This window comes from Malaya genurostris, chromosome 2 (genome assembly GCF_030247185.1).
Source record: "Malaya genurostris strain Urasoe2022 chromosome 2, Malgen_1.1, whole genome shotgun sequence".
Taxonomy (NCBI): domain Eukaryota; kingdom Metazoa; phylum Arthropoda; class Insecta; order Diptera; family Culicidae; genus Malaya; species Malaya genurostris.
The window spans coordinates 244320169-244336364 of record NC_080571.1 but is presented as its reverse complement, the minus strand read 5'-3'; the positions used below and the strand labels follow the sequence as shown (position 1 = coordinate 244336364).

At 40.3% G+C, this 16196-nt stretch overlaps 1 protein-coding gene across 1 annotated transcript; it reads right to left on the bottom strand.

Annotated features, from left to right (window-relative positions):
- On the bottom strand, positions 1-4273 carry LOC131428459 (protein grindelwald). The gene is made up of 2 exons (XM_058592419.1): positions 3585-4273; positions 1-1043 (listed from the first exon to the last, which is right to left on the bottom strand). The coding sequence occupies exons 1-2, from the start codon at positions 3811-3813 to the stop codon at positions 559-561; spliced, it is 714 nt and encodes a 237-aa protein (XP_058448402.1). The 5' UTR covers positions 3814-4273; the 3' UTR covers positions 1-558.
- Between the last annotated feature and the right edge of the window lie 11923 nt (positions 4274-16196).

Below are 16196 nucleotides of genomic sequence, written 5' to 3'. Positions count from 1 at the left end.
CAAAAATGTATATATTTGCTGTAGAAACCAGAATATTAAATGAAAAAAAAAACTAAAATATTTCAAAACATGGAAAAGGCTTGGGACTGCCAAACTTATTGTGCGTTACACAAATCAATTAATGGAAACATAGTACTGATTTTATTTGTTTGTTTTAAGTACATGAAATTTTAAATATCCTTAGTTATACATGACTTACAGTTGTGCTTCGTGTCTAACTAAGAATAAAATTCTTACTTTACAATCTCGATCATTCCTGCTTTATTCTAATATTTACAATCAATATATTCACTACATGCTATGTTTTGCAGAAATGAGGGAATCCTTACGTAGACTCAAGTATTTTCAGTTGCAGATCTATCAATTTGAAAACAAAAAATACTTTTTAACGAACGTATTTTGTTCACTGGGTTTCATTTGAGATTCATCAAGCCTAAATTGAAGGATAGTAGTCTAACAAATATTGTTCCTTAATTTGTATAGGAAGAGCGTCTAGAGTAGGAAGAGTAGTGGATTGTTTAAAACTAAGTATGCGCGAAGTACTATCGTGAAAACATTTTATCGGATTTGATTCAATTTTGCCTCCACATATTCGTAAGTATTATCCGTTGGTGTCACGACGAGGCCTCCGTTGTCGTAAGCATGATTGTCCCTCCAGTATTCCGATGGATACCCGTGACTAACGGGAGTGGTAACCGTTTGCATGGAATGGGCACCGTCGTAGATACTCGGTGAACCAATGGTCGCAACCGAGGGAGGTGCCGGAAGAGCACTGTTGTTGTTGGTCGAATTCCGGGCGCTAAGTTTTGGACTCTTGGTGTGGGGATTTTCGTGAGTGTACTCCATAGCCGGAGAGGCACCTTTTCCGCCGGTGCCGATGAGCCGTTTCAAAGTTTTGCATGAGAGGTGACCATTTTTACTGCACCACCGAACGATGATAATCGCTACCAGGATGGCCAGAATCAGCAAGATCATCGCAAAAATGATTATCGTTGTGAAGAGGTTGCTTTCCAAGGTTGCAATTCTTCGTAGAATCAGGTAATCTGAAATAGAGAGTCAGTTTTGTTCAAATAATTTGTTGTTTTTCGGAACATTTTTGTCATGATTGAGACAATTTTCATTAGATTAGATATTGTAAGAACTTCAACCTCAGGTGCCAGTGTTTTTTTCGATTATTTCCAAAATGAAACGCTATATTTTAAGTAGTGGTTTTCATTCATCTAGTGGTGTGTTAATGGTATCACCATCGTTTTGATTTTTTGACTGCTACTTCTGGTATTTCTGAAACTGGAGCTCGGAACGGATATGGTAAGTTTCTATGGACATAAACTGACGAGCCTATGAATTGGAATCGTTCAAATATTTTTTGCGTTTTAGCATCATCATTTTGAATGAAGACATGAAATAATTTTTGAAATGAAATAATTTTTGAAATGAAATAATTTTTTGAAATTGGAATGAGTTCCGTTTTAAAGTTTTAGACAATTATTTCTGGTACTTTCGAAACCGGAAGCAAGTGACAGGTATCATTGGAGTGAGTGCATTTGATTGTCAACTAACGAGTTCTATATGGGAAAATAATGATCAGGAAAAGTTCATTTCATTATCTCTCGTGAAAAAATCAGTTCTAAAGATTTTTTAATAAAAACTCAGTGACTGAAAAATCCCTTCCGAGATTTTCATTCATGAAACAAGCATTCACAAAACTCTAAGCCGCGAAGTTCACATATGATTTTTGTGTCAGCGAAACTTCATGACGAATTTTCACCCGCAGACATATTTTTAAGGACCAAATCGGTTGATCTAGTTCAGTTTCGCAACCGTTGCCGGATAAGAGTCAGAATTTTCATAACTAAAGGTTACAGAAATTGCACGCGTTCTAGGAAAGGGTAGAAAGGGCTTTTCCACTCAGTCATTGCAAAACTGAACTAAGTTATGGCGATTTCCAACCAACCAACTAAAAATTAATAAATCTTTAAGGAGACAATCGAAAGAGAGAAGGTTCCTCGATGCTGTATTTCCACTGCGCTTCAATTCGACACCGAAGCGATTTGTGCAAGATTTAATTATTATATTTTTACCAATAAAATAAATTTCTGTTGCGAATTTATTCAGTATCGCAACAACTGAATCGCAACTGAGAAATACTAGGGGCCTAACAAAGAAAAAGTAGATTTTTTATCGTGAAAACTTTTTTACTCTTCAGTATAGTTTTCATCTAGAGCGATACGCTAGATCCATCGGTCCTCCAACATTTTGACGCTCTTTGAAAAAATAAAAAGATTTGTTAACGCCTTGAAAATTGGTTCTGCAGTTTCTGCAATGGCATCAGCATTCAACGAAAATTTCTTTCCCTGATGAAACCTTTTCAGGTTTGGAAATAGATTATAGTCGCTTGGAGCCAGGTCTGAAGAATACGGGGGATGGTGGACCAATCCGCATTGCAAATCATTCAAATTCACCATTGCTTTTATGCATCAATGCACAGCTGCGTTTTTTTCCATAGCTTGATGAAAACTAGAAGAAACTAGACACGATCAACTGTTTTTCAAACACTATTGGATAGATTGTCATAAAATTTTATATTGAACCATCACATGTAATGTTGATTGTAATATTTTCGATGCCGTAGGGTGGTCAAGATGAACAACAGAATGTTTTTGACACATTCTGAACAGTAATTGTAGCGATAAAAAACTGTTTGAACTTCAGCTGATTGATTACCCGATCAGATGCACATAACAAAATCATAACACAAGTATATCAACAGTTGATATGTATAACAATTTGTGTTATTTTGAGATATTTAACAAATGAGAACAGTTGAAAGCTAAAACTTATGATAACAATATAATAACAAAATCAATTATGATACAGTTGCACTATTTATGTACCATTTAATTCCACTATTTCACTGTCACGTTATTACACTTTCACAAAGTCACTATACTTTAATGAAGCATAACAAACGTTACAATACAGATACGCGTATTTCGGAATGTTATTCTGAGTGATACTGTTGAATATATTCCGCTAACAGCTCCAGGTGAAAAATAGTCAATTATGATGTTTTATTTTCATTTGCGAGACTCATGATGAAGTTCATTAATTGGGAAAATGAGTTCTTCCGTTGCTTTATATCGAAATATACTGATCAGAATTTCAAAAAACTAAAAGAAGAAACTAAATAAATTCATTTAAAAAAATCATTCAACAATTTTGGATTAAAACCATGCAAAAAGTCGACTGTGATATAGTTTTTCTGTGTTAAATTTGCTATCTAATTTATTACAACTATTGTTATAAATTTCTGCTTACGGACTTCTGTAGTTATTTCAAATTTAATAATAATTGTGATACAAACGTTTTAAATTTTCTTAACAACTTAATTCAACACTATATCTTCTTAGATTTATCTGACAGCAAATCATTTCAGTGACAATTTCTGATTTTCTCTTTGGTGTGACAGTAACGTTATTTGACACAGTCTTTACATAAACACACAAATACGATCGAACATCTTTACAGAACCCAAATACCCAAATTACATATCGTAAATTTAGTTAATGTTCTCCAAAGCCTACCTTTACACTTTTTATTGCAATCATGTCTGGTCTCCCGTTGGGTACATATCACATCACATTGGGCGCAAGTTAGACTGTGGGGATCGCAGTACTCTTCTTCCGAGCAGGGTTTGTTATCGTGACAAGATTCTTCGGATTCCGATTCAGCTGCAACCACCCGCACCAGCATCAATGCCGGTAAAACAATCAACACTGTAACGATAGTACATCTAACTGTTTGTGATAACATTTTGCGACTGTTTAAATAAACAGCGATGACGACAGTTGAGAACAATTTACTGCAAGCAGGAACGAAAATGTTATGGGCACGTTCCACCAAGTAACTCCCATCGACACGTTTTTAAACCGGTTTTCTTTGTACGTGAATATTAGATTGTCCGAATCAATTGGAACTACTGGAACCCTTCGGCAATCTATCACAGTACACGTAATCACTGTCCAAATGTTTCGATCAATTTTCATAGAATCACTTATGAATCATCAGCTTCCGTGATTTTGCACTTGCACTTGATTTAAATGCCTTAAGGTAATCTTTACAAAACGAAAAATTTTGGTTCGACTTGCGCAATAATCGTCTGTGGCACATAATTGACTAAAGTTCTCCCTTTAACGGGAAGTCACCTCCGGTCGAAATGGACCGCAGCTAACACACACCTGAGCCAAGCTTCTGTACCTGTAGTTGAGCCTACAGAGCATCCACCCGTACGACTCATTCAAACAGCTATACTGATGCATGTATGAGGAATAAAAAACTCTCAATGTTTGTGGTTCATTCTGAACCGACTTAACCGGGCCAGCATCAGAGAACGGTGCCGGTGCTTCGGAATGTATTTCTTCAATGTGGTTGTGTTGGACAGAATGCGGAGGGCTTAAGATGACGATGCGAACAGGTAGATAACAGGTGGAATATGATTTTTTGAACACCACATACTTACTGATTGCAGTAAAACATAATCGTATTTGATTTTTTAACCCCAGACTTGATCATAAGATCATTGCAGACAAATTTGCATCGTGCTAAGCTAAGCTATAGTACGGGTTTTAAATACTCTGATTTAGTAATCTAAATTTTACCAATACTGGTGCCATTTAAGTATTAATAACAATCAGAAATAGAATATAAGAAGATATTCTTGATGGCAGTTTAAATTAGGCCTACCTCATTTGTCTTAACGCCGTTTGGCATGAAGTCATTTGGCAAATAGGTACATATTCGGCATAATGGTCTTTTGGCATAACAGTCATTTGGTATTAAATTTACAAATCTTTGGTACTGCAATGGTCGTTTGATATAACAGATCAACATGCTGCTTAATACAATTTGTTCTAATTTACTAAAGTTTTGAAAGGTCTAATGCGGCTACACCGCATCGTTATCGATGACCTGCTCTCCGACGTCGCTGCCGCACGTTCGGATTTAACTGAGGGATAACCTCTAACCTTTGGTAATTCGGGCAAACACCGCAACTGAAGACGGTCCCAGAAGGTATGGACGCAACCAAAAACCGCTGCCATTTCGCAATGGTTCAGAATCTGTCAATTTTTATGGCTGCGTCCTGTTGTTTACACTCTTCTCTAACCACTTGTGCAGTTGTTTATTCGTTTTCATTAGTTTGTTTCGAAATGCGTGGACTTTCAGCAGAACAACGTCGAAAAATTGTGTACAAATGGTGCACAGAACTCGGACTGTCACTGAGAAAGATAGCAAAAATGGAAGGCGTAAGTAAAAAAGCCGTGCGAAATGCAATCAGGAAGTTCGGTGAGGATAACACCTTTGAGGATAAACCGAAAACGGGTCGAAAAAAAGGTCCTGCTAACCCTCAGTTGGATAGACGTATACTGAAGGCGTTCCAGCCAAAGAAGGAGGTTTCAGTTCGGGATGTGGTCAAAAGAGTGGGCACTTCGAAGTCAAATGTTCTTCGTGCTAAAGAACGTTTGAATCTTCGAACCTATAAGAAACAGAAACAACCAAAACGTAGTCCGAAACAAGAAGCATCGATCAGGCCGAGGGTTCGAAAGCTGTACAATACGATTCTTACTGGAAATTTGAACTGCATAATCATGGACGACGAAACCTACGTGAAACTCGATTACAAATTCTTGCAGGGACCACAATATTATACGGTGCGGGAAGGGCAAGTGTTGAACCAGTCCGAGACATCGATTGAAGTCGAAATATTTGGTAAGAAAGCTATGGTCTTGTGTGGTTGTAAATTATCATTCATATTGTGATACCACGTGATCACGTGGTATACACATTCGATGACCGCCATTAATCGGTGCATCATCACAGCAATCGTTTGTTAGGATGTGAAAATACTGTCATTCGATTATTGGTTCTATTTAAGGTCAGAGGTAAGATTAAATGACACACAGAACGTGTTGGATGATTCTGCAGAACACGGATTTACACATTGGCGATCCTGCCAGGACAATATTTTCGGAATCTGACGGAAGAAAGGAATTTTTTTTAGAACATCTCGAAGTGAAGAACTTGAAGATTATCGGAACTTTTTTAACATTTTCTTGAAGATCGGAACATTAAAACATGTTGAAGCGAAGAATTTTAAGCATTGAAACTCCTTGAAACAAAAAAAAACTTGAAGAAGCAAAAGAATTGGAACGCGATTCACAGGTAACGTAGTTAAACAAAAACTACTACAGAAGAGATTTTTCTAACCGGAACGACCGGAGGCTGTTTTGGTGCAGATCGGGTTGACCGCAAACCGTTTTAAAGCGGATCGGGACGACCGCTAACGATGTTGATAATAACGGACCGGGACGGCCGTAGACTGTGGTGTGGATCGGGACGATCACTAACAATGTTGGTACGCACGGACCGGGACGGCCGTGGACGATGTTTGTAAGCACAGACTGGGACAGCCGTGGACTGTTTTGGTGCGGTCGGGACAATCGCTAACCGTTCGAAAGCGGTTCGGGACGACCGCTAAGCGTTTGTAGGCGGATCGAGACGACCGCTAAGCGTTTGAAAGCGGATCGGGACGACCGCTAAGCGTTCGAAAGCGGATCGGGACGACCGCTAAGCGTTCGAAAGCGGATCGGGACGACCGCTAAGCGTTCGAAAGCGGATCGGGACGACCGCTAAGCGTTCGAAAGCGGATCGGGACGACCGCTAAGCGTTCGAAAGCGGATCGGGACGACCGCTAAGCGTTCGAAAACGGATCGGGAGGACCGCTAAGCGTTCGAAAGCGGATCGGTAGGACCGTTAAGCGTTCGAAAACGGGTCGGTAGGACCGCTAAGCGTTCGAAAGCAGATCGGGACGTCCGCTAATGATGTTCGATCAAAACCGACTGCTGGTGAGATTGGAAAGTATGTACATGACTTTATGATAACGGAACTAACTATGATAGTAATATGACTAAGGAATTATTCCGCAAGGAAATGCAATGGCTAATAGAATCAAACGAACCATTGCTTCTACTTGAAAAAGAAACAGATCAATAATCCATAGCATAATCTTTATTTGGAGATGGGAGAGGATGTGTGGTTGTAAATTATCATTCATATTGCGATACCACGTGATCACGTGGTATACACATTCGATGACCGCCATTAATCGGTGCATCATCACAGCAATCGTTTGTTAGGATGTGAAAATACTGTCAATCGATTATTGGTTCTATTTAAGATCAGAGGTAAGATTAAATGACACACAGAACGTGTTAGATGATTCTGCAGAACACGGATTTACACAGGTCTGGCAAGCAATTTGTAGCTGCGGTAAGATTTCGAAACCCTTCATCACCACTGCTTCAATGAACAGCGAAATATACATCAAGAAATGTTTACAAAAACGATTTCTACCCATGATTCGAAGCCACAAGGATCCTGTTGTCTTCTGGCCAGATCTTGCTTCTTGCCACTACTCGAAATCAACGGTAGAATGGTATACTACCAAAAATGTCACTTTCGTCCCAAAAGACATAAATCCACCGAATTGCCCACAACTTCGACCAATTGAGGTATTTCGGGCATTAACGAAGGCACATCTTAGAAAACATGTCTTGGCAGCCGAAGCCATTCAACAGTTCGAATAAGATTGGAAAAAAGTGTCAAAACTTGTCGCCATGAAGTCTGTACGGAATTTAATGAGGAACGTTCGCAAGAAGGTGCGCCAGCTAGTTTACAATGGCTAAGTAGCAAATGTTGAGAATAATATTCTGTTGTTGTAGTTTAATATTATCAGTATATCGAATAAAATTTGAATATCAACACTTGTGAATTATTTACAGCGAAATCAAAGTGCGTCCATAGTTTCTGGGACAGTCTTTAGGTAGAGGTGATTTCTGCGGGGGCGCTGAAACCACACTCTCCTCTTCCCAATGTTATAAAAACAGGTGGGGCAGACCACATGGCTTGCTTGTGTTAGGAATCAAAACTTTGTAAATAGTTCGGTATGACGACATACATGAAAAATAAACATGCTTTGATTCAATGCTAACTAGTCCGAACAGTGTGGCGAAACCAAGCACGTGGTTATTAGTTTTACTTGGCTTGCTAAAGAAAACTTAATTTCACTAACACAAACGAGTTGGGTTTGCTCCACCTGTTTCTATCACATTGTCCTCTCCCCACAGTGACCGGAGCTTCCGACGACGACGTCTCAACCTGAATCATGTATGACGAACAGAATATTGTGCTAGCACTGAGTGAGTTGCATATATACAATGACGGTATGCTATTAACTATAGAATTAAAAAAAAATCTGTCACCTAATATCATCGAAATATTTGAATCGAATATAAAATTCACGTATTTCGTTCGATTTTCCTTGCAAAACATCACTCGATCGAAACACAATCGAAATTTCACGTTAAATCAAAATATTGCGAGTCTGTTAATTATTACGACAATATGACGCTATACCAAATGACCATTATGCCAAATGACTATTATGCCAAATGACTTTACGCCAAACGGTGTTATGCCAATGGTATTATGCCATATGACCTTATGCCAAACGGGCCGCCCCGTTTAAATTAATCAGTGAGATATCACTCAAAACCTTTTTCAATGCACATAATGGTGTGATATTGCTTATATCTTACTACCGAATAGTCTTATTGAAACATTTTTTTATATTAACTAATTTTTGACATGGGAAGTTTACAAAACGGGCCTAAATCGCAACATTACTAACATTTCCGAGCACGAAAATATCAGCGTTAATACATTCAACCACTTCTGAGAAAATTGTGAGGATAAAAAAATGCTATTTGTTGGCAACGTCGCTTATACGATTATATCTTCGAAGCCGATTGTGTTTGCCATGATCTTTGAAAACTTAACAAATAACTTAATAGCAGCGTCTAAGATTTTTCAAAACTCGGTTTAGGCATCTCTGAGAAAAATTAGCGAATAAATAAAACGACAAAGTGTAATTTGTCGGTTACGCCATTTATATGATTTTATATTCCGAGCCGGAAACGTTCGCCATGACAAGTTCAACGAACTCGTAGTAACTTTCAAATGAACGGCTGAAGGCAAAAATCGGATAAGTGCAACTTGGTTTGGAAAACCCGGTTAAGTATGTTAGAATGCCACAATCGGGTAAAAACATTGAGAGCAAAAACCGGACATGGATTTTGCAATGCAATAATCGTTTAAAAACAGCTTTTCTGCAAGAACCGGACCAAATAACTTTGAATGCAAAAACCGGACAAAAACATAACTGGTTCTTCCAAAACAAATGTATTTATCCGGTTTCTACATTCAAAGTTTTTACCGACTGTCACTGTGGACGAAGCATGGTTTGCTTGTTTGTTAAGGGCAACTTGATCTAAGCTGCGTTCCACAACGGCAGTTTGTAAATACATTTGTTTCGGAAGAACCGGTTAAGTTTTTGTCCGGTTTTTGAATTCAAAGTTAATTTGTCCGGTGCTTGCAGAAAAGATGTTTTTAAACGATTCTTGCATTGCAAAATCCATGTCCGGTTTTTGCTCTGAATGTTTTTATCCGATTTTTGCATTCGAAAATATTTAAACGGGTTTTCCAAACTAAGTTGCACTTATCCGATTTTTGCTTTCAGCCGTTCAAATGAGCCACAATTTGTCGAAATCCATTGAGCTTTTTCCGAGAGAACTGAGTGAATATTAAAGTTTGCGGTTTGTTGGTTACGTCACTTTTTCGATTATATTTGCAAGATCGAATGTCATCGATTCGTCCTCCAAACTGGATCATTGTCTCAACAGTCGCCTTAAACCGAGACTGAGACTGAGTTGAGCCATTTCGGAGAAAATTGATGAAATATAAGAACGGTTTGACGATTACGACACTTCTATGATTATATCTTCGAAACCGACAGTGTTAGCCATTCGATATTCAAACTTGAACAATGTTCTAATGGTAGCTTTTAAACGAATATAAGATAATTGAAATCTATTCAGTAATTTTCGAGTAAATTGAATCTTACATCTCTGGAATTGGAAGCGTCAGTAATTTGATCTTAGAATTTTATTGACAACCCAATGAAACCGAAGATTGTTGAAATCAGTTCAACCATATTCGAAAAAATTAAACCGAAGGAAAAAAGCAGTTTGCTCACAATTCAATAGTAGCTTTTGAGCGTTTCTTAAGTTGTTGGAATCGGTTGAGCCATCTCCGATAAAGTTTGGGTTGATGTGCGATCTGTGGGTTACGCCACTTCTACGGTTATACCTTTTGAATCCAACCAATATTAACTATTCGATCTTCGAGCTTGATATACTATGTACATGCAATAAAAAATTCCGGACCTCACAAAGAAAAGACGTTAATAGTTTCGAACCGTATATATTTTTGTTGAGAACATGCCTCTAGATGGCGAAATACCCAATTTCATGACAATCTGTCCACCAGTGTTTGAATAAGAGCTGATCGTGTCAAACAAGTCAAGCTATGGAAAAAGATGCACCAGCGCATTCATGCATAAAAGTAACGGTGAAATTGAATTATTTACGGTACGAATTGGTTCACCATCCCCCGTATTCTTCAGACCTGGCCCCCAGCGACTACTATCTATTTCCAAACCTGAAAAGATTTTACTGAAGAAAAAATCGACTTTTTCTTTATTGGGCCCGCGACTTCTCATTCCAATAGTAGCCTAAGCTTGCAGAAATTGATTCTTCCACCTCTGAGAAATTGAGCGGATAGACAAAGCATAAAAAGGAACACATATGTTCACTCACATAGATCTTTTCCTATCTCCTTGAGCTTAGTCGAATGGTAGATTACATTATAGGTCTCTGGGGCTCCAATCAAAATTCGATTTCTCAAGCAATCCTATACCCTTTTTATAGGAAAAATTGATATACCCTTTTTATAGGGATTATAGTTACTGGGGTCTAAATGTGGCGACTATGGTGGATGCAGTTAGCAATCTAGGTTTCCATTGCACAGTGGTTCAAAAACCCAATTTTATGTTCTTAATTGATAACACTTTTAAAATGTAGTTTTCGAGGTACAGTACGTTTAGCAAAGTTGCTGGGAATGATAGGCGCCTTCTTCTGAAAATTTTATTTATTTGATTATTCCCTTAAAAGTGAGATAAAAATATTATGGGCTAAATGACTTCGACCAAGTTGAGCAGAAAGACATTTCAAATAAATTTGCGAAAGGTACTACTCCCGTAACGTAGAAGTCATGATATGAAGTATTTTCTGAAAAGTATCTCCCAAAACTGATTTTTGTAAGAAAACATATATATTTTTAATTTTTATGGTTTTTCCATATTATAAAAAGTTATTCATCATTAAAAAGTACGATCCTCTGCAGGAGAGATATATAATGATCCTTAGCATTGCGAATGTCAAGGACAAGGATCAGGTTTCCGTATATATTTGTTACCATGGTAATAGTTCCAACAAACGAGCCTAGCTGATAGCTGGCTTAAACGAATGCAACGTTGATCGTTTCCTAAGCTGCGAAAACGGTTACCAAGACTACTGCAAAGAAGCTCTAAAATGAAATACTGTTACTATGCGATGGATGATAGAACATACGTCAAAATAAACCTCCAACCAGGGGTGCGAAAATTTGACATTTTTTTATACTGTTGCCAAGCATAAGACAGTCACTGCCAACGATATGCGCAGCTGCTACGTTCAACAGTAGCCAACTCGCAATGACAAGAGAGCTTGGCGCAATCATGAGAGCCACGACACACGACAGCAATATTGAGAGCAGTTAATTTTGTCGCACTCTCTCACAGCAGTCAAAGCCACAGCGTTCGCTTTGTGGTAGTGTAGGTACATACTGGATAAGTAGCTGCTTTGTTCATTTTTGGTCACAGGTTTCGAGAATGTCACGAGCTCAAAATGTCATGACATTTTCATAACGGGACTGTTATATCCGCTGTGATTGATCTGTGGCGATAAATTTAATGCGACCGGCGGTGTTTTTATTATCGGTTCAATTTCAGTTTCGAAAAAATTCAATCACAAAGCTTGTTCATGCAGATGTTTCAAAAATATTACAATTATTTACACAAATTTCATACACGAAGTATCAGGAGCGCAGCTTTTGCCTTTCTAATATGACGCAAAGGCAAGAAATCTTACAGCATAGAGAATAAGTTTTGCGCTCCTATTACTTCTAGAATTCTTGTTCATGCTAAACGGGCTTCAATTGTTTGATCGAAAAAGTGCATCCAAATTCTGGAAGTCAAAGCATTTACTTTGCTTTTCTCACTGAACCGCTTCCTTCCAACGGGAGTGCAGAGAAACAAAACACGTAAGGATACACAAAAAAAAACCGTCTGCATTGGAAAGCAAGACTTTCTTGTGCATGTCCCCCTACACCTCATGAGAATCGACATAAAACGAATTTCAAAGTTAAGCCTTGTTGGCGACTGCCTATCGAAAGTTGTTGAATTTGGAAGGAGCTACTGTTTATTGTGGCTAGCCATTCTCAGATTGAAAAGATTAGAACAGCTATCGATGAGAGCAAACGGCGACATTCACGAGAAAAAATGTCATGAGACCTATGACATTTTTCATCTCCTGCAGTCGTGGCGAAGTACAATCGGCGACTGCTGTCATTTGGGCAGTTTGAATGTCTGCTGTTTCGTGTCATTCTCCAGTACCGTTTGCAACCCTGCCTCCAACAAATGCCAAGACAGGAGCTTGAATGAATAATTGTTTCTAAATAATGAATACTTCATTTAGTAGGCAGTGAAATTGAGTAGAATGAATGCTTCCCAAAACGTATTGTGTTATTTTAGGTACAACAGAGCAGAAAAACACTAACAGTACATCGGATAACTTCGTTCCGATTTCTGCGGTCACTCTGACTTTCAACTTAGAATTGTTTGGAATGGACGAAATTTGTCTATTTTTTTATAAATAATAATTTATGGTTTTAACAACGCACCGCATCGATTTCCGTACTGTTACTCCGCTCTTTTTTTTCAAGGTGAAATGCATTTACGCACGGAGTGCGGGACTCTCCACAGGACTACCCAACTGTTGATTGGAACTACCTACTAAAACACCTTGGATCTCCAACCCTACCTCCCCGGCACCACCGCTAGGTATTACTTCGGGGTGGAAAGCTATTGGTGCTCACAGCACCCTCCCCAGATTTATGCAGAATGGGGATCAGCATCCTGCTCTCGAGGGATCGACCAGTTGGATGACAAGGTCGGTCCAGTGATGCCGGCTGGAGGGTATCTTCCGGTTCACTGGCGCCTCGACGACCCAAAACTGATGCTACGTCGCGGAACTACTCGACTAGTCTCCGCCAAAAGATCTAGTCTACACCGACGGAGGGTTCCCCGACGAGGGAAGTCCTCCCGAACCGACGCTCACGGTGCGCGTCTACGACCCGACCGAAAGGATGCCTAAGTCGATCCAATGATTCCGGTTGGAGCGTGACTTCCGGTTCACTGGCGCTCAGACGATCCTAGCTGTACCACGCGACGGTCTACTCATCTAGTCCTCGACGATGGATCTAGACTACTCCGACGAAGACCTCCCCGGCGAAGGAGGTTCTCCCGGACCGATGTTTATTCGCTAATCCCTCTTGAGCCTACTACGGTTGCTCGCGGCTGCCTGTTGTTGTTCCGCTCTCCATTTCCGCTGCAATATGCCCGCAATTTGGGATGCCGCGGTCGACACTGCGTTCCAGTTCTCTACGCAGTGGCACATTCTCTGGATCAGGTTCTCCGGTGTGGTGTCGATGCCGCATGCCTCCAGTATCTCACTCCTTTGAGCCGCGAACGGGAACATGCGAACAAGACGTGTTCTGCCGTCTCGATCTCGTCTGGGCAGCCAGGACATACAGAGGATGTCGCGTGGCCGAACCTGTGGAGGTACCATCTAAAGCACCCGTGGCCTGTGATGAATTGCGTCAGGCCGAAGTTCACTTCTTCGTGAGCTCTATCTAACCAACTCGAGACCCTAGGTATGAGCCGATGTGTCCACCTACCCTTGGTTGAGCTGTCCCACTCTTGTTGCCATCTGCGTAGAGAAGCGGCTTTGGAGGCCCTACGGGCGTTCCTGTCTCCTCGCATGCTGTAGCACTTCGCGTCTTCCTTCACTATCAGACCGATAGACATCATACTTGCAACCACGCAGGCCGCATCCCTCGATACAGTGCGGTATGCACTGATCACGCGAAGACACATCAGTCTATGCGTACTCTCCAGCATCTGTGCGTTACGTTCCACATTAAGTGCAGACGCCCATACCGAGATGCCGTACCTGAGGATCGAAACTGCCACTCCTGCCAGTAACCTATGTTTACTGGAGCGCACAGGCGAGCTGTTGGCCATCAATCGTGAGAGGGCCGCGATCGCTTTTGATGCGCGCTTGCAGGCGTATTCAACGTGCTTGCTGAAGCTGAGTTTGTCGTCAAGCATCACACCCAATTGCTTCAGTGATCTCTTGGAGGGGATCACGCAATCTCCGGTATGTACCAACGCCTTCTGTTCCGATTTGCGGTTGTTTACCACCATCACCTCTGTTTTGTGGTGCGCGAGTTGCAGTTTCATGCTACGCAGCCAGTCCTCTACCAAGCAGATTGAGTGTGATGCACTCAGTTCGACCTCTTCGATGGATTCGCCGTAGACTGTCAGTGTGACGTCGTCCGCGAACCCGACTATCTTGACACCCGGAGGGAGCCTAAGCCTCAGTACTCCATCGTACATTATATTCCACAGGATCGGGCCCAAGATAGATCCCTGTGGTACTCCAGCCGTGATTGGAGTGTTACGTGTGCCTTCGTCGGTCTCGTTGAGCAATACTCGGTTCTGGAAGTAGCTTTTCAGAATCTTGTACAGCAACGATTATCTCGGACAGTGTTTACTGTACGCACAGATAGGCAAATGATTAGAGGGTCAAAATAACACCTAGCATAGCTTGTATGGGTACTGCACGCAACGATATGCGCAAGCTTAGCCTACTATGTGCCTCAAATTGAACTACCAGTTAAACTAATCAGACGCAAAGTTTACTCCACATTCAAGAATATTACATCAGAAAGGTGGAATCGGTGAAATATTCTTTAAGTGTTACTTTGCGTCTGCTTACCGGTTCAAATTGGTGGTGACAATGGCAGTTCAATTTGAACTGATCTTTAATCATTTGATTGTACTTTTTAACACGGGTTTTCATGCGGTTTCTTCTTACGCGGTTTTATTTACGCGGATTGCCGAAGTTACGCGCTTTTTTAACGCAAATTTTTAAAAATTACGCGGTTTTTTACGCGGATTCCCGAAGTAACGTGGTTTTTTACGCGTATTTCCCAAGTTACGCGGTTTTCTTGTTTTGTCTGCAATTCCAAGATATTTGGCATAAAAAAAATTTCTCTAGTTTTGAGGTTATTGTTTCACGCGGTTTTCCAAAGTTACGCGGTTTTTTTACGCGAATATCCGAAGGTGCGGTTTTTTTGCACGGTTTGTTTTTACGCGGTACGTATCTTCCGCGTAAAAAGAGACATCACTGTATTGGTGAGTCAAAAACGAAATGCGAAGAAAAGGAGTAAATGAAACATTGATAATAATTGTAAGCTTTTACCCAAAGCACAAGTTTTACTAATCTCAACATTAAGCAAACCCTCGCTACGACCCTGTATATCACTGGAAACAGCACATACACACACACAGTGAAGACTGCCACGGGTACCCAGTGAATCATAATCACATAAAGCCACAACACAATTGTATACCTTCATTCGCAGGTAACCATTGAATCGAGCGGCCCTAGTTTTTTTCGTACGCCAGTTTGGTCCAGTAGGAATTCCATTGAGTGTCTTCGTTTGTTTTGAGCATCAACTGGCTCTCTGGTTGTCTACAGGTGAAGCTTATTCCATTATTTCTCGCGACCGTACTCCATTCCACTGTTTCTTCTCTATTTTATACCCTGTAATTAATTCTCGTTGGTTTCGATCTGATCTGGTGGAAATGTTTGTCGTTTTTTTTTGTTTTCCCTTCGTTTTATGGAGTTATTTTTACTACACCCATCCGACGGCCGAGTCTTTTACGCAACCAGCGCATTGAGAGCTTTTTACCTGGCGGGTACGCAAGTGTGTAGCATCGGTGAGACGGGGAGGAAGTCGTTATTACAGCAAAAAAATTACCTGTTTGGCATACGAGAGAAATAACACAGCTTCAC